The sequence below is a fragment of the Diadema antillarum genome, unplaced genomic scaffold (genome assembly GCF_040938485.1).
Source record: "Diadema antillarum isolate AM-2024a unplaced genomic scaffold, OU_Dant_1.0 seq00000459_RagTag, whole genome shotgun sequence".
NCBI classification, from domain to species: Eukaryota; Metazoa; Echinodermata; class Echinoidea; order Diadematoida; family Diadematidae; genus Diadema; species Diadema antillarum.
The window spans coordinates 1265148-1291169 of record NW_027271430.1 but is presented as its reverse complement, the minus strand read 5'-3'; the positions used below and the strand labels follow the sequence as shown (position 1 = coordinate 1291169).

The following is a 26022-nucleotide window of genomic DNA, read 5'->3' as shown; positions in this document are numbered from 1 at the left end:
TGAAAGGAATATTCTGTGAATATGAGAGTGGCAGTGGCTCATTGAATGCAGAAAGTTCACCCAAATGCCACCCTCACCACCATACCTTTAAGAAACACTGTACATACACTTGCATACACCAAGCAGCATAATTATATAAGCAGTGCATCATAAACTTAAGTCAGTGTTATGTGCACACAGAACTACCAGTGTCCCCCGTCCCTGTGGAATCTTAAAGGGAAAGTGTCTCTTAATTTAATGTTGCTTTGTATGAAAACAGAAAAATCACAGAAGCAGTTACGTGAAAATTTTGGGGGAAAGTCAGATACATTTTAAAAAGTTGTTAATTGTAATTAGAGAGTGAGACAAGTTGGCAACTCTGTGTTATCTTGGTGTTGATTATCTCTTTCATCAATTTGTCACACAAATTCCCCAATTTTCATTCTTCTCTCAAGAAAAACATTTCTTCAGTCCTGTTCCTGGCATATAGTCCGAGTAACGTTTTTGTTCATCTTCCTCAGGGGGCATCTGTTCCTGCTGAAATATTTGAGAAAAATGAAAATTCTCGGTGAAATTTTTTTGTATAAATCAAATGAAGAGCTGCTCAACATCAGTTTCATTCAGAGTTGCCAATTTGCCTTACTCTTCAAAATTTGACAATTTACAATTACACCTTTTTATTATGTGACTGATTGTTCTCAGTCATTCACTGATCTGCTTCTCTGAATTTTCTACTTCCATTCAAATTGAACCAAGCATTACAAAACTAAGTTGGACTTGCCCTTTAAATCACATTGCAGGCAATTTACACATCAAGTACTTTGGATATCAAGTACCCAGTACACTCTATGCTTGAAAATCTATTGTTAAGTGCCTGTAGGTGACCTAGAAGTGTTCAATTTATAGATATACATTGTAGCTGGAATATGAATTATTTTAATTTGGCTCAAAATGCTTGGACACCCAGTGCTGAATGTGGTACATGTGTCGTTCTGTAGGATGTCAATTTCTTCTATTATGTGTGTATGTGTGTAGTCTTTTAAAGAAGAGTGAGCTATTTTGAGCGGCACATGATGTAATGAAATTTAAGCTGGTACAGATGGATAAAGATGTAAATGTTGTTATGTGATGTGTGCATCAAGATTTGGAATAAGATTCTGGTTTTCATTTCTTGCGCTCGTTGACTTGCCTCATTTTGAATCTTCCTACACTCTTCAGAACCATATGTAAAATGTAGTAGAGTCAGCTATTTTCTCATAATGTGAAGTGTCTTTTTTTATGCCTCTTTCCTAACTGATGATTGGCTGGTTCTTTCTATACTGCATGCCCAGGTGTGGCTATCGGCGGCCAATCAGGTGTTCCTCTCGTACGGGGCCGGCTGGGGCGGATTCCTGACCCTCTCGAGCTACAACAAGTTTAACAAGCACTGCATCAGGTGACCATATGAATGATATCCAACTACTTTAACATTACAATGACTCTGACAATGCCATTGATAAGGAGGTTCAAGAGTTCCAACTGGCTGTGAGTAGTCAAACTGAAACAGCTCTTGGTTTTCGGTGGATGCACAAAAGAATTCTACAGGTGCGTTGTTTTGTGCCTTTGGTGATCAGGGTTCAATGCCACCTCCTTCCTGAACAGCCTTGGATTCATTTGAACTGTTAGCATGATACCCAAATTATGTTTTGCATGTTTATTCATTAAATGAAATGAAAATTCCCCTAATGATAAAGCATATAGAACAGAAGTAGATCCCGTCCAGAAATATCTGCTCAAGTGTAAATCACAGCTTTATGTTGCGAAAGTGTTTGAAACTGTACCCTTGTTGAAAGCTGATTTATCACTTCTCCACTTAATTCGGACAAATAAGACAAATATGGTATAATCTTTGATTATAGCTCCTCAATTATTTTATCATATTAGTGCCCAGACATGCCCAGTTGAGGAATTTTATTATACCCCCGCCAAACGAAGTTTGAAGGGGGTATATAGGAATCAGCGGACGGTCGGGCGGTCAGGCGGTCGGGCGGTCGGTCCGTTGCAAATCTTGCGTCGCGAACTACTTCCTCAGTTTTCAACCGATTCCCATAAAACTTGGCACAGATGTGTGCCTTGGGTTGTAGATGTGCAAGACGTATTTTTTGACAGTACCCAAAAGTACGTTGCCATGGTAACGGCATATTATGGGCAAAAATGGGTACAAATCTTGCGTCGCGAACTCCTCCCACAGTTTTTGATCAATTTTTATGAAATTAGGTACAGATGTTCATCTGAATATGTAAATGTGCAAGACACATATTTCCGCAGTGGCAAAAAGTGCGTTGCCATGGTAACGGCATGTTATTGGTAAAATATAGGGCAAAATGCTTCATGGCAAAACTGCTTCATCAGTGTTCTTCCAATTCTCATGGAATTCATATTGAATGTTTGTCTTAGGATATAGGTCAGCATGACACATTTCTTGACAGTGACAAAAAGTATGTTGCCATGGTAACAGCTTACATATTATGAGCCAAAATGATGGAAAATTTTGTGTTGCAAACTACTTCCTCAGTATTTGCCCAATTTCCATGAAACTTGGTACAGATGTGTGCCTTTGGTTGTAGATGTGCAAGACGCATTTTTCGACAGTACCCGAAAGTACGTTGCCATGGTAACGGCATATTAATGGCAGAAGATCAAGGAAAGATCTTGTGGATTTAACTACTTCCTCAGTTTTTTGACCAAAGCTTATGAAATGTTGTTTTGACCAAAGCTTATGAAATGTTGTTTGGCGGGGGTATAACCAGTTACAGCGACATTTCTAGTTTTATTAGATTTCATCAAACTTTCCGCAATTTGTGTTCGGTCATCCCATGTCTTTACCATTATATACCACTCATCTTTTATAAGTAGGGATGGTGAAAAGTTGTTGCCATCATAAAGACGTATCTCCCTAGAAGAGACTGGCTGGCATGCAAGGCAATGAACTTGTTTCATGTGATGTGGTGTCTCGTTCAAACGTTCCTTAAGTCATGTGAACTTGTCGACCTTTGCAGGGATGCGATCATCATCGTCATCTCTGGATCCTTCACGAGCATCCTCGCCGGCTTTGTCATCTTCGCCGTCCTGGGCTTCATGGCCCACGACGCCGGTGCTGACATCGAAGACGTTGTGTCGTCAGGTGAGAAAGGGTCCTTGGAAGTGATAAATACAGAAGAGAGTCAGCTAGAATTCGTTTGCATTGTCCATTTTCCCAGAAAAAAATGGTGTTTGTCATAATTGTAATGCGGAATTTGGCAATAATGTTATTGTATTCTTACCTATCAATGTATGTAACTACCAAATGTCAATGTGATTAATTATGTCGTAAAAGGTTTGTATTCGTCGTATGATGTAACTAAGTTTACTCTTGTGAAAACCTTGTACCTAATTTTTTCGTTAATATATGTAATCTTTTGGAGTGTTTGATGATAAATAACTTTCTCAATTGGCCATAAAAAACACATCGTCATAATTCCTACTTTTATTGTTAATACTAATATGTGAAATGCATGTTAATTCAGTTGATATAATTAATCCACACTGCTGTGCTTTTCCTTGCCACTCACCAGGGCCTGGTTTGGCATTTGTAGCCTACCCCGAGGCTCTTTCCAGACTGCCGCTCCCCCAGCTCTGGGCATTCTTGTTTTTCTTCATGCTTCTAACCCTTGGACTGGACAGTGAGGTGAGCATCTTACCTCCCCAGATGCAAGGGACTCTTTTTTTTACTTTACACGTCACTTGAAGGAAAAGATATAAATCTCCTGTATATGTTTTTAGCTCACCGAAGCCAAAGGCTCGAGTGAGCTATTGCAATCATTCATCGTCTGGCTTGCATCTTTCTTAAACTTTTTACAGTTCCACCTTCTTCGTGAGAACCCCATGACAGATGTTCACCAAACTATCAAAGCTAGAATTGTAGGATGATGGGATCATAATTTGTTCAAATGGGTTGTCATTTGTAGAAGGTGAACTTATTGTTCTCAGGTGAGCACGAGACCCCCGGGTCTCTTGTTTTTGTGTTGTTGTTTTTTTTAAGTTGTTCATGCAAGAAATAAAATATATTATGAAAGAAAATATGGGAAAAATAGAAAAGAGTATGAAAAGATTGCAACTGGTCAACAAATTGCTCTTCATCATTGTATTATAAACACTGATTAATTCAGTGTTTTTGTTGTAGCCATGATAAAAATCATGGGTATACATACTCGGGTTGAGCTCAAACCAATTATCTCCTGAGTACCAGACAGTTGTCGTATGCGCTAGTCTCCTGAGCCAATGCCCGTACTAATTCTTTATAGCAGAGGGTAATTCATATTTCTTTAGATTAATGAATTCCTTCTTTGAGTTGTTTTTAATGCAACCAATTCTGAAGGTGAGAAAGTTACAATCATGGATATTTCCTGTTCTCATCTATTGATGATTCTACAAGTACTAAAACTGCAAAACTCATTGAGAACATTTTCTGTGTTTTGCTCTGTGTGTGTGTGTGTCTGTGTGTCTCTGTGTGTGTGGTTTATTACAGCAGGAGAAGGTGATAAAACATAAGAAGGAAGTATGGTAGGGAGAGATTGAATAGAAATTCATACCCTCATTATTGCTCGAGTCATTGTCTGTTTACGCAATTTATGTGATTCATGGTCACAGCGCTAAAAGAACCTGTTTTTTCCTCGAGTATTATATCACTGAGAATTTGGGAGGAAGTCACATTCACATTTAATTGACCCAACCTATATTGTAGCACTTGAATAGGTCACGGTCTGTGGCTACAGTAGTTTTCATGGCAATGGAAAGGTTGTCTTTGTTATTTCTGCCTTCATGCTTTGAAGAGCTTCACATCCCAACTTGGTGTAAAGCCATTGTATGCCTGTTTGCCAGTCCCCTAAAACATATGTTCTGAGCATAAGTGGAAAATTTTCTGAGCTATTAGGAGGTTTATTGCGTGCACAGAACTGTGCAGACTCTTTGCCTTCATAGTAGCGGGGGCACCGCAAAAAAAACTCAACAAGATATCTCTTCAATAGCGTTCAGTTTTATTACTGATTTCTATTCAATTACCCACATAGCCAAAGAATCTCGACCGGGGTCAATCACTACGAATGAGCAAACGCCTCAATGCATATATTCGCTGATGGACAATGCTACTCCCACAGGCCTGCATTGCTTACGTTTTTCCAGTGTACCCCTGTAGACGACGAATTAAGTTCAATTCAATCTGGGCAACCCTTGCCTTCCCACGCTCCCAACCTAGCTTTTACTTTTTAGTGGAAAAAAGATATCACTAGAATATTTTCACTCACCCTGCTGCAGATGCATTAGGATCGAAGATGAAATATGATAAGTGAGAAATTCAGTCACATCAGAATGAATTGTTTGCTTGTTTGTTCATTTTCCATCTCAGAATATGGCTGGATAGCCCATATTCAGCTACGCTACGCTGGTCTTCCATGGGGTCCAGTTTGATGTGAGGCTTGACCACTTCACTGGGTTAACTCTTAATGTGCCAGGCCCAAAACCCCTAACGTGCCAGAGGTTTTTACCTAACGCCAGAACGTTTGGAAACTGGACTGACAGTGAAATTTAAAACTGCCATATCTCTGAAACTATTGACTGTTTTGAATTGAGTTCTACACAACAATTATCAAGAAACGTTTGCTCTTTGGTGTCATGCAGTCAGTTTGCCACAATATCTATCTGAATCTGAAATATTGCAGAAATATTTGATACATCAAAAAAATTATTAGAAATTTTTGTGTAGTATGGGAAAAAAGAGTCAGTCGTGTTTTTTCTTCAATGGAACGCTCCCTTGACTCTGTGAGAAAGTTTTAGAGCAACATCTCCTCTTTCAAATGAAAACAAACTTGCCTTCTAGAATTGTATGATTCCAAAGATACTAGCTGTTTATTTTGTCCTAGCAATTTCTCTTTCTGCCTCAGTAATCCATTCCCAAATCTGAGTCCCTTAGTCCCAGATCCTGTATTTGAAACTAAAGTAATTGTCCCGGGCCCTGGAATAGTGTCTTTTGTCCACCTGAGAAGGAAGAACCTGCTAATTCATCCTCCTTTTGTCTAAGCGGACCGCGGGCGGGCGTACTCTATTGAAATCGGTAGGCCTTTGTCCGCGCGCAATTCCTATGCTAGCGTGGGGACGATTAGTGACGTTCACCAAAACAAAAGAATGAAAGACTTGACCGACGAACGAAAGCTGACCCTCTTTGAGGGACAAAATCAAAGCAGCTTCCCGCAGGACAGCGTCCAAGCGGAACAATGCGAGTAGAACCGCATAGACAATACACGCAGAGTCAATAGCATACACACGCGTGGTTTATCTATGAGAGTTTTGATCCATACACATCTCGCAAAGGGTGCGCCCGCTGCGGATTTTCCCGATGTGAAAAAAATACATGTAGCTGAAAAATCGTGTATTTACTCAAAATTTTCCAATGTAAGCATGCTCATATTTTTAGAGGAAAGGATGGCTATTCTAATCAGCTGCCAGTACATATCATTGGCAGTTGCTTGGTGTAACACATTACGGTACCACAAGAACCTAAATGATCAATGCTTTTCTCGCTGTTCTTAGTCGCCGATCGGCGACCATGGCACGTCAGGACTAAGGTCGCCGTTCGGCGACCATGGCACGTTAAGAGTTAAACACCCTGCTCTTTGCGATGAATGAATGAAGCAATATCTTTTACGTGCATGAGTTGTGACTCTCTCACACACGGGACCTCCATTTTATGTCCTATCTAAGGGACAGAGTGTTTTGCCTCTCGCTAGAGGGGATGGTGTGATTGCACACAACATTGTTCAGTCCAGACTCGGGTTCGAACCCGGGTCCTTAGGATCGTGAGGCAGATGCGCTACTGGCTGAGCCAACTCACCGCCCTAATTCTGGACACATTCCCTGCTTTTTGCTTCACTGCATTCTTAATTCTTTAAAACACACAATTAAAGATAGGCTGGTAGGAAGAAAAGCCAAAGTTAATCACAGGTCTCCTGTTTTCTGAAAGGCTGCTTGAAAACTTCAAAGTGTCCCCCAAGCAACCACTACCACTCAAAGCTATGGCAAAGCTGCTTTACTCACAGTGGCTGTTGTGGGGGGGGGGGGGGATTTGAAGCCCCCAAACTTGACGATCACAAATCCCTCTTTGCCAATGATCAAAGGGTGGCATATTTCACGGAGGCTCTCTTTTAAGATCCCTCATTGTGCTGAGAAAGGGGGATAAAATCTTTGAAAGTTTGACCCCCTGCAAATATGAGACCGACATAACGTGGCATCTAGTGGATGTCACGCTCTGTTATCTGCTTCTTGAGACTGTTCCATCACATACATAGTACTCACTTGCTTTGCTCTGAAGTAGATAGGGTGAATAATATAATGACAAATGTATGATGGAAAAGTACAGCATTAAACTACAGAAATGAGGTTTTGAGACTTGATGGAAAAAAAAAAAATGCCTAAAAAAAAAGGTACAGTGGTTACGCCCCATAGTTTGCAAATTTATAAAATTTGCAGCTAATCAGTTTTTATTTCGCTTTCCCAGCACCTTTTGATATTCATACCAGGGAGGTGGTTCCCATACCCCTGTTCATACTTGCATGATATTTAAGACAATCAGAATGTGAATTCTCTATGATTACCTGGTTTTTTTCATCAGCCACAATCTATTTTTGGGTTTGAAATACTTTGTCTTTTATGTCTGCCTCTTTGATTCTGCTTGTTGTTACGCTCAATTAGTCAGTGGATAAAGATATTACGAATACACAAACATAGTCAACACAATTGTAATACAATATTTTTAATTGTAGGCAGACATCAAGATCAGCCCACATTTTTTTTTCTTATCCTGTGGAATTGTCTTAGGTCCTATGTGTCAATGCATAATTATTCACGATTTGTGGTTGCTGTTATTCGTGGTGTGTACTTAAATATAATGCTTTGTGTGGGAGTGCACGTATTACATTGTTGAGCTGTGCTGGGCGCATATAGATCCATGTAAATAGACTGCACGTCTTGGGAATGTGTCTCATGGTATTCAAGGCAACTTCATATCTTGGCTTTGTTCACCAATCAAGTTCACATGAGCACTACTCATAAGGCACTCATTTTATATACTCTTTAAATGTTATCCATTTGATTATCAACTATCCTCTTCTATTCAAATTCATGAAAATCTTGCATCAAGTTGCTTTTATTGTCACTGATTGACAAATTTTCCTACGTCGATGTAAATAAGCACTGAATTGATTGGTGTTTTAGTAGTAGCCACAAAAAAAAGAATAATAAAAATCATGAGATGAAATTTCTGATGAAGCTGGTACAATTTCAGTACACCAGTATGCTAGCATATTCAGATTTTATGCACGCCTTTCTGACAATGGTCCTTCTTGACAACCTGAAAGCTTTCCCATCGGTTAGCCAAACATAGCAACAATTATTAATGTATATGCAAACTGGGTTCTAAGTAGCGAAAAGTGTTTTTGAAGTACAGGTTAATAATGATGAAAGCTCATTACTATGTAAGGGGGAAGAAAATTCCATGAATTTGAATGTGTTCAAGCGGTCTATTGAGGAGGTTCTACAGTCTAACAATACCAGTCCCGAACACACTTTGTTTATTTCACACCTCGTGATCATTCCAGGAAATAGATTTAAACAGATAAAGACAGCATGTTTGATTTTACAGAGGAAGTTCAGGTGTAGTTCAAACTGGCCATGATTATTCAAACAGCTGTTAGTTTTCTGTGGATGCACAAAAGAATTCCACAGGTGCATTTTATACTTTGATAATCGAGGGTTTGATACTGCCTCCTTCCTATGCAATCTGAAGATTCATTTTGAACTCTAACATAATGTTGGGTATATTTCTCCTGTTTATTTATTAAATGAAATGATTTTACCTAATGATTACTGGCCTCCTTCCTGTCCAGTCTGAAGATTCATTTTGAACTCTAACATAATGTTGGGTATATTTCTCCTGTTTATTCATTAAATGAAATGATTTTACCTAATGATTACTGGCCTCCTTCGTGTACAATCTGAAGATTCATTTTGAACTCTAACATAATGTTGGGTATATTTCTCCTGTTTATTCATGAAATGAAATGATTTTACCTAATGATTACTGGCCTCCTTCCTGTGCAATCTGAAGATTCATTTTGAACTCTAACATAATGTTGGGTATATTTCTCCTGTTTATTCATTAAATGAAATGATTTTACCTAATGATTACTGGCCTCCTTCCTGTCCAATCTGAAGATTCATTTTGAACTCTAACATAATGTTGGGTATATTTCTCCTGTTTATTCATTAAATGAAATGATTTTACCTAATGATTACTGGCCTCCTTCGTGTACAATCTGAAGATTCATTTTGAACTCTAACATAATGTTGGGTATATTTCTCCTGTTTATTCATGAAATGAAATGATTTTACCTAATGATTACTGGCCTCCTTCCTGTGCAATCTGAAGATTCATTTTGAACTCTAACATAATGTTGGGTATATTTCTCCTGTTTATTCATTAAATGAAATGATTTTACCTAATGATTACTGCCTCCTTCCTGTGCAATCTGAAGATTCATTTTGAACTCTAACATAATGTTGGGTATATTTCTCCTGTTTATTTATTAAATGAAATGATTTCACGTAATGATAAAATACATTAGACTGAAGTCAATCCTGTCCAGAAATATGAGCAAAAGTGTTAATCAGAGCTGTATGTTGTGAAAATGGTTGAAACTGGACCCACCTTGGAAGCTGATTTTGTCATGTTTCTAATTTGAACAAATAAAGCTGATATGGTAGAATCTTCAAGTATACTTTTGTATTACTGTAACAGTGGAAATTTTTGTGGCGTTGAAATTTTTGCACATTTCACGCAACCAGAAGCTAGAGGGAAAATAAAAGCACACAAATATGTTGGTATACCATATGTTCCAGTAGTTAGCTTCCTGACTCTGCAGAATTAAAAAACACGCAAAATTCATCTTTCCCCGCTGAGCGGAAAAAATTACTCGCGCAAAAATATCCATTTTTACAGTAATTGACATGTCAGACTAGTGTCCAAATATATCCAGCCAAGTAATTTTAAGTCTTAGTTCATCAATCTTTGCCAATTTCTATTTGCATATCCCCTTGTCTTCACCAAATTTTGAACAACTCAGCATTTATGAGTAGGGAAGGTAAAAAGTAATTACCATCATAAAGATTCATTTTTTTCTTCTATAGAGAGTGGCTGGTCATTATGCAGTGGGACATGGATCAACTGTCTTTGTATTTGTGAGACAGATCTAGTTTGGTACATATACTTCAATCAGATATTTTTAAGTAGCAGCATCAAACATAGGTTCACGGAGAATAAGACCCCGTTTACAGTGCGGGGCTGGGCTGGGCCGAGCCGCGGCCAAGCCGCGGCCGAGCCCAGCCTCAATTGCGAGGCTGGGCCCAGCAATTTTGCCCGTTTACACTGCCGCGCTCGGCCGCGCTTTTGATTCAAACCTTTCAATATTTTGTCGTAGTGGCGCTCTGCTTGTAAACAAATGCAATTTGGTATTGTCTGGTTTTCAGACCCTTTGCCAAATGAATTCCATGGCGACGATTGCCGTTCGGGCAAAGGCCTTTGCCGAAGGAAAGAATCCTTTGCAGGACAAAACCACCTTAAACTATACTAGTTTTCGACGTTGAGGGGGTTAATATCCTGAATAGCAAAAGATACAGGCAGAGGGTTTGGAAGCCAGACTAAAATTGGCCGCGCAGTTGGCCGCGCATTTGGCCCAGTTTGCGTTTACACCAAGAAAAGGCCAGGCTTGGCCGTGGCTCGGCTGCGGCCGAGACCACCTCCAGAGCGAGGCCAAATGCTAGGCCAATTTTTGCCTCGCATTTGGCCTTTTGCGCGTTTACACTGAAGCAGGGCTGGGCACGGCCGCGGCCGAGCCGCGGCCGAGCCTCGCACTGTAAACAGGTCTAAGACTATTGGGGCACTAATCTCTTGAACCTCCTGATTTGACTTGCCTGGAGTGGATGGAATGTATCCGGTTAGCGCAAACAAATGTGTTCTATTTGAATGCACTGGGGCCATCCCCCGGAAAAATAACAGATCATTTTCCTTTTTTGTGTTGTGGAATGTCATGGGTCATGGTTGGTTGCTGAAGTGGAATGCATTCGATTGCAGGCTTTCTTTGCACATTGCTGCAAATTGCTTTCCCAGCGATGCATACTTTTGTGCCAACTCATATTTCACTTGGATTCTTATTTCACTGACAACTTCATTGTCTAAATTTGTTAGCCTTACACACAGACACACACAGGTTCATCCACAGTAAAGATGTGTCATGAAAAGATGGATGTACTGTATGCGCTGTATATTTCGTGAGGTTTTTATTTTTGCAAATTTTATGAGCTGGTGCTCTTTGCGAATTTAAAAACGTGCAGAAATATTCACTCTGAGTGTGACATGAATGCCGCATGCAGGCATTCGTTTCTCCATTACAGTACTGTACTCCACAATCATGAATTTAATCACTCGCGAAGTTATCGGGAAGTCTCGATTCATGAAAGATTAGACTCACTATTCCTGCCCTATACAGCACCTGCTTGTTATCAGGAGAGCTATCTACTCGGCTTTCTCATAACCCTCTTTCTTCTCGTTTCAGTTCGTCACCCTGGAGACATGCATCACAGCGCTGGTTGACGAGTTCAAGGATGACTATCCCATTCTGCACAAGAAGCGCTACTTCGTTATCCTCGGCACCTGCATCTTCATGCTGTTCCTGGGACTTCCCCTGACAACCCAGGTCACTAATCCTCATCTTGCACATACTATAAAAGTGGATATTTTTGCAGTGTGAAAGTTCTCTTCCATTTCGCATGACTGGAAGCTGGCTCAAAAATATAAGGACGCAAATATTTTTATCTGTGGAAATCTCTCAAAATCTCATAAAGTTGGAAGTTACGAGATATATGTTCCCTTACCTTATGAGTCATTTTTGCTCTTACTTTTGCAAGCTCTTTAACTTGTGAGGGGAAAAAAAAAACATGTTCCTAATACCAAATGGGTTATTTTCATCGTCTTTTATATGTTGTAAATTCCTAGGCTATGAGAAAAGCTTTTTCCAATCCATATGAGTCATATTCACTCTTTTAATGTTCTGCAGTGTTGAAGGTATACAAGAAAACATTTTCAATACTGTATCGATCATTCACTGTCACAATGCCCTTCAGCTCCAAAGTTTTGAGAAAAACGAGTTGTACCCAATACCTTATCAGCAAATTTCACCCTTGTGTTTAAAGTTCTTCTACAATGAGAGGAAAAATGTTTTCTCAGTACCGCATCCGTCATATTCATTTTGGTTAAGTTCTCGAGATACCACATTTGTCAAATTTCTTTCTTTCTTGTTTGAATTGTTCTTGTTTTGTGAGAGCCTGCGTGTTATTTTGATTTTGTAATTTTGCATTTGTATTTTTATGTAATGCTGTGTATATATATCTTTCACTTTTGTAAAATCATTTGTAATTCAGCCTCTGGCTGCAATTAATGATTTGTTGAATAAAGATACTATTAATATTAATAATAATAATAATAATGATAATAATGATAATGATAATGATAATGATAATGATAATGATAATGATAATGATAATGATAATGATAATGATAATGATAATGATAATGATAATAATAAATTCACTCTTCTTTTGTCCCTACCTGATATATCCAGGGAGGCGTCTATGTCTTTGAGCTCTTCAATTGGTACTCAGCGGGTTTCACACCTATGATTATTGTCATCTTTGAATCCTTGGCAGTGAGCTATGTGTATGGTAAGTTATTTCTCAACTCAATAGGTAAAACGTAATTTTCATATATTTGCAGAAAAAGTTGATTTTTGCTCTATGATGGAGGCATATGCGTAAGAAATATCTGAAATAACACTGTGATAACTCTTTTTCAGTTCAAATTCAAATTCAAATGAATTTATTAGGAATTTTCTGCATCGAATATTACAGTTGGATTACTACAATGAAAATGCAAAGTATTACCTCAAAAGGTACACCAGAAGTATTGCAGTCTCGGAACATTCCCGATCTTGATTGCCGAAGTGATATTTTAAAAACGATTACATCAATTACAATATATCTAGACAGAGCAGTATCCCTTTGCATGAGAGGTAATCACATGGACAGCTATTGAGCTGCATGGGATTTAATTCTGCTGCTACTAGGGCACATTTTGATCATCATGTAGTTGTAAACTCAGGACTGTAAATTGGGTATGCCTACAGTGTACTTGTATTACTTCGCACTTTTGATCTCAAAACACTTCAAATATAAGTCATTATCCTAGCAAATTGTGTTGGCCAAATCAGTTTCTTGGTAGAACCTTTCAATATGTTGCAAGCAAATTCCAAATGGAGGAAGATGAATTTTGAGCCCTTCTGAAAGGGGATGGCTAGTAACCGATCAGTGGGAATCAGTGGGAATACTGAGGGATGATTGTGCCAATCCTTGTGGGATTCATTTAAGAGTACATTATATATCTACTGTTGTGTGAAAATTATTTGCTTCAGAACGGTCTCATATTCAAGTAATGTGCAGATTAATGCCCCGTCACTGACCAGGCACGCTAGCCTGGAAACATTAAATCCCACAAGGATTGGAACAATCATCCTCCAGCATTCCCACGGATTCCCACTGATCAGTTACTCGCCATCCCCTTTAAAACTATGTTTTTGCCTAAAAAAAAATGCTCATAATAGGGGACTTATGTTTTTGTTTTTTTAAATCTTTCCAGCACAAGCAACAGTGTTACACTAGCATGTTGTATTCATGCTGTCGTACTTCAGTTGTAAAACTTCAGTGGGAATTCATTGGTAGAGGTAATCATGGTTTAATTGTTAATCTGCTCTTGAAGTGTGGAGATTGTGTCTCTCTGAAATTTCTTGAGAAAGCTTTCAACTTTGAGGGCGTTATAGCAATAGGGCGTCATCAGTCTTTGAGGGACATGTGACATGAAGTTAATGTCAACTGAATTCCAAACATACAATTGTATAGTGATGCTCTCTCACCTACCTGTCTCTGCCCTTGATTCCTAGGTGGACGCCGTTTCCTCAAGGACATATCCTACATGATCGGCGATGTTCCCTTCCTGTGGTGGTGGATGGCCATGTGGTACGCAGTCGTGCCCATCTTCATTGTGGTATGTGGATATGCATTCTCTCACCCCACCCAACCTCCTCCTTACACCCAGAGAATATAAAGTAGTATGAATTTTGCAGAATCCTTCCCATGTAGTAGGCATTGGGAAAGATGCTCCACTTCGTTTAAAAAAAAAAAAATGTGCATGTTCATAAGCGCAACCTCCAAAAGATATCATTCTGTGCAGTTGCAACAGCGCAGGGTGCTGGTCCCATGTACTGTAATTTTTGCAATGTAATGTTTGATATTTCTGCTTGAATGTACATTGAAAGGGGTAAGAGCGAGAGTCTTATATAGTGCTTTTCCTACATGTGTTATGTCATGACTGCATGTATACGTGCTCATTGTCATTCAGATATCTACTTTGTCGATTATGCATGAAACTGGAATATACAGAGAAATACCAATTTGATTATTGTGAAGATGAGTATCTAGTGTCTTTTTCCAACTCTATTTGTCTTATTTTCATCTGTCGGGTCTACATTTTGCATGAATGCAGACATAGCTTGCTAAATATTATAAAACCAGAAATATTTGTGCGTGAAATTTTTTTTGCAAATTGAAGCTGATGGCCTTGTTCACAGCATTAGATTTTAATGTATTTCCTCTACCATTCAGTGCATTATATATTATGTTAACGAGAACTTTTGTGTGTATTTTAATTTCACAAATCTTGGCTTGCAAAGTTTGTGGAAATTTCTTCAAGTGAGCAAATATTTCTGGTTTTACAGTGTAGAGAGCAGTGTATTTGAATTTCATTTATGTATGCATGCAAGCATTAATGATAGCCTCCCCTAAAGGCTTGCGCATGATATCATTTCTTCTGCACACAGGTGATCATGATCTTCGGCTTTGTGGATCAGGTGCCCGCTTACTATGATGACTATGTGTTCCCACCCTGGGCCCAGGCCATTGGCTGGAGTCTCACCATGTCCTCCATACTTCTTATATTTGTCTATGCCATCTACATCGTCATCAGGCAGAAGTCGGGCTCCCTAATGGAGGTGAGACCACTAGAGTGGCCCAGTGGGGCCCAATAGGTAGCAGTTTAAAGGGGAATGGCACCCAAAAATGCATGTGGATTTAGCAAACATAATATGCAACTTAACAGGGTACTGGGCGGGTTGAAATTTTTGCATGAAAATTATACCTCTGAACCATGAAAATAAAAATGTGTGAAAATAAAACTGAGCAACAACAACAACACATGAAAATATCATAGTAGTAATATAAAAAATTAAAAAAATAAGCCATGCCAGCGGCAATGGATCACTCACAACTAGCACCACTTTAGATACGGTTTAGCACGCTGCGTAGTCTATAGCGATACCTGGGGCGTAACATCATGTAATGACTGATCTATGTCGCATTGTTTTCATTAATTTTCTGTTGAAATCATAAAGTGTAACTCATTACTGAATTCATGTCTGGTTTCATTTAAACTTCTATTGTCTCTGCATGTGACTTCACCAAATCCAGATGCCAACTGTGACTTTTTTTCAAAACAATATTTTGTACTGTTCTTTTTCCCCAAAAATGTCCAAGTTTCATGGAAAACACTGTTTTTCCAAAATTACACTTCTGCATGTCTATTGCAGGAAATGTGAAATTACCTTTTTTTCACCAAAAAATGCCTTTCAAGCCTTCGGAATACTTCAGTGCTGTTTGCAAGGTTTGCTTGCATCCCTGTTACAACCATCAAAGTTGAGTAGAACATCTAAGGGCCTTTTGCATGAATGCAAATGTGATTCTGGTTGACTATTTGACAAACTGCTTCGCTCTCTAACAAAATAATGTGTGAGAGGAAGATGTGGAGTTTGCTAAGAAAGTTTCTACTTGTAAATCCAGCTTTAGAGATTGCTGGACTCGGATGACCGGAAATCGTTGATCCAAAGCTATGGCAGAGCAGTGCTACTGTAAAAGTGGAAATTTTCGCGGTGTTAGAATTTTCGCGCATCTCACGCAACCTGAAACTAGCGCGAAAATAAAAACACATGAATATTTTTGCTTACCATATGTTCAAGTAGTCAATGTCTTGATTCCGCGGAATTAAAAACACCCGAAACTCTTCTTACCCCGCCGAGCGCAAATAATTAGTTGCGCGAAAATATCCACTTTTACAAAATATGAGAATTGAGGAAGAGAACCTCTCATAATTTCCCTTTGTCTCTGTGCTTGTCTTTCCAGCGGCTAAGAGCGACTTCCAGACCATCGGAGTTGTGGGGTCCTGCCCTGCCGGAGAATCGCGAGAAGGCTGGTTATCCTCCCATTCCAAACAGAAACAAGTTTGAGCTGAAAGTCGTGGACCAGAAAGTATAAAAGCTCGACCTCGGCACGTACAAGATAACATTTGCATCTTTCTTTGATTTTTTCTTAAGTTTTTCCCTTTCACATGACTGAATCATGTATACGTGATTTGTTTACTGTACTTGTGCTGAAGTGGGCACTCAGTAAAACAAAGTAGGATGTAGTAGTATTCTTGCAAAGCAGGATCAAAAGTCCCTTTGTGTAAATACTTATACTGGCCCTTTTTCTATTTTGTGAGATTAGCTGGGCCAAAAAGAAATGAAAACCTTATTAAGGCAGGTGATAAGGTGCCTGTTTGCGTTCGTTTCATATGTTGGCAATTATATGTTGGACTTCCTGTATTATATACACCGTATTTACACTTCTTCATTGTAATCACTCTGCAGTTAAACGGGCACATAAATGCCATAAGATTAGAAAGTGAGTCAATCCTTTACTTGATCCCTTTTGCCACTGAAGATTCTGTACATAATGGCCTATTTTACACTGGAATGTACAGCAATATTGCTCTCATTTTGACAACATTCTAAATGGTATGCTATAGCTCACTGCATGTTTATTTTTGTCTTTTATCAATTTATGTTTACTTGAATGCCTGAAACTACCAAGAGAACGGTGCGTCACAGAGGTAGTTTTGACATACATTTGTTGACCTTTGACCTTTTTCAAATTACATAATTATATATTCTATGTGAAAACAAAAAATGGTAAAGCATAAAATGGCATTTTTTTTTTTAATACAGATGGATGGTTTTAGGCATTTCAGGGATTAACAAGATGGGTGGTTTGGGGCATTTCAGTGGCTAATGGATTAATTTCACACCACCATCACATGTGAAACAAATCAAATTTTCTATAACAGTATTAAATTTTGGAGGGCACTATGTCGCCAGCAGTGTGTGATCGTATGTAACAATATTGCTAGTCAAAACACACACGTTGTGCAATAACTACGAATATATGTATTTTTTTTATTTTTTTATTTTTTTTTATTCCATGATGACTGCCCAGAGTTTGTAGATGGTGACTCACTCTACCTGGCTTGATGGTAGACATGATTTTGAAAACTTTGTGATAAAGATTTTGCGTATCCCGTGGGATAGGTTATGGAATTACACTGCCATGTGTAAGCATGTGCAGAGGATATGGGCTGTAGTTGATGTTCTGTGCCGAGGGAAAACCAGATGGAAATATATATAAAAGAAGCAATGCTAAGAGGAAATATTCATGTTATGACGTCAAAGTTTGTACCATATGGCGGCACCATCCACAGGCGGGATGTGATTTCCCTTTTGTTTACAAGAAGAAATGTGCTCTGAATGATGTCCCCAAGCCCTTCCAAGGATGGGGACTTTGTCCTCAATTTTGGAATGGGCTATCTGTTTTATGAATTATTTTTTCCTATCATATAGTGTATCATGTCAGTTTGTCATGCATTCTTATTAAGAGTTCTCTCTCCTCCTTTAAGATGCCAACTCCTGAGCCGTGTGAAAAATGTTGAGTCGCACAAAGGGAATTTTTTTTTTCATCATTGTTATTTTCATTTTTTTGTCTATTCGTCTATTTGTGTTTCTTGCATTATCTACTCATTTATTTTCTATGCTCAAGGGGTGTTGTCACTGCCACTGATTGTGAAGAGGCATGAATGGTTTTACAGTAGGAGTTTTCTACCAATCACACGATGCCCAGTAGGTCTTGAGAACTTGGCTGAGAGTGTGTACCAATTCATTGACTCCTGAAGAGGTCTCTTGTACAGTACTCTAGTCTGCATCTCTACCATTCGTAAATAAACATCATGTTCTGTTGTATAAAGTTTTATTGCATTCTTCACAATCTACCCACCTCAATAGCTCTCTGTAGACTGGGACAGAGCAACAACAGTGGTACATGAAAAATGAAAATATCATGAAGTCGGGATATTTGCACTGCCATTGAGCTTTGATATTAAAGACATTAGAGGTTTGTGGTGTAGCTTTATTAGGTGGTCTGAGAAATTTTTGAATGTGCTGAAATTTCATCTGTGTATAGAGTTTGCAGGCATTTGATGAATCTAGCCACGAGGCACCATTTTGATATCTGTTTCAAAGTGCACAAGATTGTGATCAAAGAAAGCTTTCTTCAATTGCGCTGTGCTGCTCAGGTCGTCGATGTTGCACATTCAAGATACACTCAGTATGGGATGTGGCAGTGGGGCTGCACGATGGCCAGTGACTTTAATGCTTGCGTGTGAACAGTTCCAAAGACAAAGAAGTTATGGCCGTGAAGGGAAAATCCAGTTACTGAAGTGTGCAAAGGGTAACATTTCATAGCATATTGTACAAGGAAAGTAAATCAATGCAATACTCAAGGAATTATCTTGTTATTCAAGTGCACATGTACAATGTATACATGTATGTGTGTTGTATCTATGTACATAAAAGTTTGACTGTTAATGGACTTGTATGTACTTCAGTGACACAGTTTTTTGTATGCCCATGAAGCATGAATGGAATGCCATGATTGTACAACCAAAGGGATTTATACTTTGATATTGCTGTCGATGGCTCAAGCGTCTTTCATTTCTGTAAATCAGCATTAAGATTTGTTCATCCACACCCTCATCGTAGATTGTGCAAAAAGTATATTGTACTTGAAATTGAGCAGTGACAATTGGTACCAAAGATAAAAATCTTGACATTATGCATGATTACATTTACACTTTCTTAGTATCCCAGGAGTATCTATCCCTTCTTGATCCTGTTTTGTCTGTTATGTTGATGAACATTGTCTGAATTCTTTTGATATTGAAAATCAACTCATTTGCAGATATTGCAAGATGTCTCTGATAATTAGTGTTCATAATCAATGGAATATCTGTCCAATATGATAAAGCAAAGTGATGCTGATGGGTATTGCTTAATATGAAAGACAAAGAGCCCTTGATCTAATCGGTTTGAAATATTCCTCCATCAGAATATTAGAAAAATACAAGAAGAACTGAAATACTGTGTTAGCATACAAAGTTTACAGCAAAAAGGACATGTCCTTTCTTAGTTTGTTGCATTGCTATTGAAAGGAAGAAAAGTGAATGAAATTGCCCATAGTTGAGAGATGTACATGTATACGCTTTATTATGCCCATTGTAGGAGGGGCAGAACCCAAAGTAATCTTTGTTTGTGAGTATAGCTAGTGCCCTAGAGGTCAAAGGTTATCTCTTCATTCTCACCATCTGGAAGTGCCAACACTACTGCCTACGATGCAAAACATTTATTGTCATGAAATCCGCCCAGCTCATTTTTTTTTTGTTGTGTGTGTTATTTCTTATGTACTGATCCATGCTTCTCAATCTTTTTCAACCCAAGGCCCACAATGGCTCCTACAAATAGTTTTGAGGCCCAGTCAGATTAATTATGACTCTTTGTATTTTATTTTATTTCATTTTTTGCCGACATTGTGAGAAGCACGATTATAGATGATATTCAAGTCAGCAAGATTCTTCCCTTTTTTTTCACTTTTATCAAGTTTGCTCTGCAACAACAGACCTAGGGCCAAAAGTTGCAAAGGCAACAGTATTGGTTATCACATGGCCCCCACTGTGGCAATGGTTATCCAACTAATTTCAATTCCGTAACTTGCACGTTGCCACACAATGCACGGACATTATAGATGTTGCATACAGTGAGTAGTAGAAGGTGCCTTGGGTTTAGAATCAGATCATGGTTTGGCTCTCGAGTGAAATGCCAATAAGTTTAGGATACGAAGCAGATTGGATGGATAAATCTGAATCCAAAGTGCATGCATCAGTGTACTGTAGAACCAGAAATGTCCGCAGCATGAAACTTTCGCATTTGGAGCCGATGGCCTTTTTCACGGCATGAAAAATATCGTGAAATGCCACCATCACTCAGTGCATTGAGATACAATGGTGTAACAACTATTGCGTGCACTTTACTTTTGCTAATCTTAACTTAATAAAAGTTTTGAAAAAAGTTTCGTGCAAGCCAAAATTTCTGGTTTATTGTAAGACATCTCCATTTAGACATTACCTGCTCCTTGGTTTGCTTGAATCATCTACCACCCTCTACTAGTATAGAGGTCTAATGAAGTGAGCAATATATTTGTGTACAACCCTGTGAGTTCTGTGGTAATCTGAATTTTGCCTTTGTCAAAACACAACACAGTGCCTCCATACATCTTCCTTATCGTGAATGCTGCGATGAAGTGAATTTCTCATAGGTGATGGTGCTTAAACTGAAATTTTTATCAGAAATGGTGATGCTCAGCTGGAATTTAGCCAGGAATGTGTCAGATACTTGACACACAGGTGTTCAATTTTGTGACTTTTGCGAGTTGACCAAAAATTTCCAAAATCAACAACTCAAAGAAATATTGCATCCCATAACATACTTGTATTGAATGTTGTCAGCAAGGTGTGAAATTCTTTATTTTTCTCTTGAAAGCAGCATGCTTCTGTCACCTTCTGCTAATTTGGTTCTTGATTGCAATTTCAATAACTCACTGAAATTGTCTTAGAATTTTCCCAAATACACTCTAAATGGGATACACAGTTGCCAAAATGTTACCGCTAATGAAAAAAAAAAAATAGATAGCCGTCAGTAAGTATAAATGAATAGATTGTCTTTGTTTGTGTATTTCCAATGCCCCTATTGAGTTTTACAGCCAGTGCCAAGATCCAGTGCCAGATTTCTGTAGAGATGTGAAAGAAACGCACAATGAAATCAATACAATACGGATCACTGATTAATGAACATAGACAATGAATGTGTAGGTAATCGCAACATCCCCATCGTGTGCTAGTTAATAATCATGTATGTGGGACTCTATGGAAAGCAGTTCCTCTTGAACATGCTGCAGTGTACGTCACAAACTTGTAATGATTATGTAAATTACACCTTGTTAATGTGCTTCCATTTTTGATGTGTGATGCCACTATCTTTCTTAATATTTCTTGTTGAAAAGAATGGTTATTGGTCACGAGACATAGGGGTAAAGTTGTCATTTGGTGATGTCTTTGACATTCTGAATAGTTTTGCAATTTTATCTTTATTTTTGATGCTTGTGCCAAGATGTGACCAGAAGTAGATGTAGTTTGTACAAGTTCCATGATAGTTTTGTTAAATGATAGAGAAGGTAATATTCTCGTATTTAGATACTAGTAGTCCACTCTTTGTTATGATGTTTTTATGTGACTATAGATTACTAAATTGTGTGAACCGTGAGTTTTTTAGGATTGTCTACAATTTGAGTTTCCCGTTAAGCTCATCTTCCATTCATTGCACTCTGAAAAAAATACTCAGAAAATAGAAAACAAAACTATGAATAGAAACCTTAGGTGTAGCAGCTAGGAACACCACCGCCACTCAACACCCATTTCCTAACACCCATCACCCAACATCCAACACTCAGAACGTAACACCATACACCAAACACACAACACCTTACACCCAAAACCATAATCCTCCCAACATCCAGCAACCTACAAACCCGAACTTTTTTTTATTACATTGCTTTTGGGTGTTTTTTGTTTGTTTGTTTGTTTGGGGTTTTTTGTTATTTGTTTTTCAAGGAGGTTGCTATCAGGTAGTGTATTCCACAATGATTGGACGCATGTAAATCTGATACAATTCTAGGAATTACAGGCACACAACAGATGTGTGAAATGACCTAACGTGTAAATCGTGGAAAAGGCAGTAAAAAGGACATGAGACCTTCTGCCAATGGTCAGAGCTTTGATTATGGTGAAAGAAACTTAATCTGTTCCCTATGGGAACCTGGTAGTATGTGTATTAAGTTTTATTGGGATTTCAGAATTCAGTATGGAGTGGGTTAAATAAAGAGGGAGAGACATTAAACGTAATTTACAACATTAGTGTTTGCTGTATCCTATATATACTGTATCAGTGTTGTGATCATACTGTCATTCATTCAAATTTCAATTATGATGGCCAGTTATCATGCAAAGTATAATTCTTTCTATGATTTGATGGATGGCAATATGAACAAGTGCTCATGAGAGAAAAAAAAAAGAGCTAATGATGTGCATTCTTATATGATTGAAAATGAATTAATGTGATGAAAGTATGGACTATGTTTTTACATTTTATATGTTGGCATGTTTCAAGTTTTGTGAAATAGGCAAATATTTCACAGGGAGAGGGAAAAAATGAAAGGAAAAAAAAAAGAAGTAGCATATCATTTACTTGCAGTGGTGAGGAAGGAAAAATCTCAAAGGTGTTATTTCAGGCTGACATTGATACTTGTACAAGCAAACATGTCCAGAAGGATGTGAATACCAATTATTTTGTAGCTTGATTGAATGTTTGAATTCATAAGATTTTAACTGCTTGTGGAGAATATGACATGTACCAACTGAAAGAAACTGAAATACCCTTCTTTGGGTAGCGCTGTTACCAGTATGGGTGATAGCTTGCTATCAGATTTAGCAAAGAACTCAACAGGAGCAAATGCAATGCTGCAGTCAAATTTTATTTGGCGGCTGGAAAACAACTCTTACTAGGCATAGAGGTGAAATGATTCAGCAGTAGACATGGATGCATGGGGTTTTATTTCATTGAAATCAAATAACTTTGCCCTACTTCATCGTCTGATGGGCTGTAAAGCTCAAAAACAAACCAGTGAACTACTTAAATTCAGCATATATATCGTTCATGCTTTAATAGTCTCTTTTATTTCTTTGAATGATTATGATGCTCTATCTGAAGTTTATGTCTTCCTAGTAGGAGACAAACTAAATACAATCAAGCATCACGTTATAAGATTTGGGGGAAGGGGGTGTGTGGGGGGGGGGGTGCAGACTGCACTTTTTTTTCCATGTTCATGATTCAAATTTCCAGCTGGAAGAGATTTCAAAAAGAGAGCTAGACACTGGACTTACACAATTAGTCTGAAATTGGTTCTTTAGATCACTCCCATCATATTTCTACCTGTCAAACTTCCTCTGTCTTCTTTTTCAGTGGGTCAAATAGTATCGTACTTATGCTTACACTTTGGGCCTTGGGAGATTTTGGTGCACATCCATTCAAAGATTACTGTATAGCTGTGCTTAAACAAAACATATTTCCCAGATTATAGAGTATCTGTCAATTGGTAGTAAAGTGTCATTTGTAGTCTGAACAGCAGTCGATGACTCCTTAAACTATCAATACTCAGGATCAATATTGCTATTGACTCGTTTGAATAATATATGTACTCTTATAATGACTTGTACTTTCTTATTGCCCTCAGATAAATGTATAGTTTTGTACTCATTACTGAATTGAATTGCTGGTGCATGTATAAATTTGTTTAAGAAGATAAAGCCTCTGTCATTTATGTGTGCAAAATATTTTGTTGCTATATTATGTTCCAGATAAATTGAACGGGCAAGTTATAGCCTATTAATTGGAAAGAAAACGTGTGCGTCTTTTTATTTCTCTCTGTGCACCTCTGTTGATATTCAGTGATTGTAGCATTGTTTTAAAGTACTCTATAGTAATCAGCCAGTTATGACACGTTGAACATATGCAACTTTATATGTGGTGTTATGGTGTGTGTGTGTGTGTGGGTGTGAGTGTGGGTGTGTGTTTGTTTAATAATGATGAATGTTCGACACATCACGTAAATTTAAAAAAAAAAAAAAATGTTGCGCTCACAGGATGACAGATGTTAAGTCATATCGACTGGGTCCCAATGTCTAATCGGACAAATGCAAATTTACGACGGGTTACCTGTTCGACAGTGAATTGTTGTAACCCTGAGCAAGAGGGTATTTTGGTTTGCAGCACCTTCAAGCCGTGCCAAGTGAAGACTTGTCAAAAGCGGAAAAGCACTCGAATAACCAATTTAACTCCCCCCGGCCAACCCCCCCCCCCCCCCCCCGTCAACTTCCATACACTTGGTACGCAGTGATGACAAACGAGCGGATCAAGAGCTGAGATACCGCGATTTAGTCATTGAAGATTATTTCTGTGAATGTTTAGTTTTCTTGCTTTCTGGATAAGATTAAAAAATCCAAAAATTTCACCCAAAGTGTGCACCAGATTGCTGAATTTAAGGTCTGAAAATGCAAAATCTCGCTCCCTCGTGTGGTTCCCTCTTCCACACCCTCTCCCCGCTCGGTTGCTCCGCTCCCTCGCACGATCGTCCCCCCCCCCCCCCCCCCCCCCCATGGTGAAAACGGATCGAGGCCCCTGCTTCTTGAATTAAAAAAAAAATGAATTTTTGATAGAAAAAAAAATAAGTCTTAACATCAAGAGTTATTTTTTTCAGTTTAAAAAAGAAAAGTACATGTGTATATTTTTTGTTGTGAACAAGTGAGAATTCTTCATACCAAGAATCGAATTTGCGACTAATTGTTCAGAAATGTTTGTGATTTTTGCATATTGTACAAAAACATTGATACAGCAATTAATATTCATCCGCGCTTAGATTTATTCTGAAGGCTCGTTAATCCGAAAATGGAAAAATTATGGTGTTTGCATCGTTCGTTCGTTCTTCTTCTTCTGTTTATTCTGCATCCTTCAGTCCTGAAGATTACTGCAGATGAACTGCAAATTACTTCGTTGTAGTGTATGTATCGGGGGCCGCAGAACGTTTAAGGGTAGGGGAGCTGCTGGGTACAAGAGGGAATTCTTCTTACCAAGATCCCCATCCCAGAATGAAATAAGGTTCGTAATTCCGAAGAGGCGTTCATCCGGAAATTAGAAAACAAACAAACAAAGAAAGTGTGCTATTCTAAATGTTCGTAGGAGTGTATGTATCAGAGACCATGGAACTTTTTTGTCCCCCCCCCCCCTCCCTTGCTTGTAGACGAGAAGAATATGAACCATGGAAGTCAGAGGTGTTAATATTTCTTTTCCGCTTTTTTTTTTTGTGTGTGGTAAAATAAAAAAAGAAAGAACAGAAAGAAGACCTTGTGGCTGAAGTCCTCCCCTCCCGTTCCGCCGCCCCTGTGTTTGTATAGTTTATGTATTCTTGATCGTGTGTACGTGTGTGTGTGTGTGTGTGTGTGTGTGTGTATGTATGTGTGTGCTATGTATGTCTGTAAGTCTGTAAAATGTGCACCTCTCTATATCTGTTTGACAATCTTTACCTATCTTTCTCTGCCTATAGGCTCTTTGAGTCGCTATGAGTTTAATTTATTTGCACTCCTAACGTTCAGAGCGAGAATGTAGTGTGTAGCGAAGGGTCAATGCAATCAAATCTTGTTTTTCTAGTATTCTTCTCCAATACGATACACAGATAAGATTGCTCACTTACATCATGTCAAAACCTTGGTTTAATCGACCAAACTTTGGCGGAGAATCTTCAGACGGTCTCGCTCTGACGATTGGTAAACATTGTGTAAGGCAAAGGCAAGTGATACATACTCCCCCTATCAAGTTTTCAGTAATATGCTGCACACGAAAGAAAAACGCGTCTGACATCAACTGCAATCACAGAAATAATCAGTCCTTCTAAAGACTTCGGTAACGGGACCATCGTTATTTGGTAGTGAGAAGTCCAGTTTCCGATTTCATG

The 26022-nt window shown here is 38.5% G+C and overlaps 1 protein-coding gene across 1 annotated transcript in view; it reads left to right on the top strand.

Annotated features, from left to right (window-relative positions):
• LOC139733008 (sodium- and chloride-dependent glycine transporter 1-like) overlaps positions 1-16550 on the top strand; it is an 80532-nt gene extending 63982 nt beyond the window's left edge. Inside the window, exons 7-14 of the mRNA XM_071643851.1 lie at positions 1311-1414; positions 3018-3142; positions 3573-3685; positions 11658-11798; positions 12723-12822; positions 14094-14197; positions 15030-15200; positions 16384-16550. Coding sequence (XP_071499952.1) covers positions 1311-1414; positions 3018-3142; positions 3573-3685; positions 11658-11798; positions 12723-12822; positions 14094-14197; positions 15030-15200; positions 16384-16515 — 990 coding nt within the window. The 3' untranslated portion in view covers positions 16516-16550. The remainder of the gene's footprint in view (positions 1-1310; positions 1415-3017; positions 3143-3572; positions 3686-11657; positions 11799-12722; positions 12823-14093; positions 14198-15029; positions 15201-16383) is intronic.
• The last annotated feature ends 9472 nt before the right edge of the window (positions 16551-26022 follow it).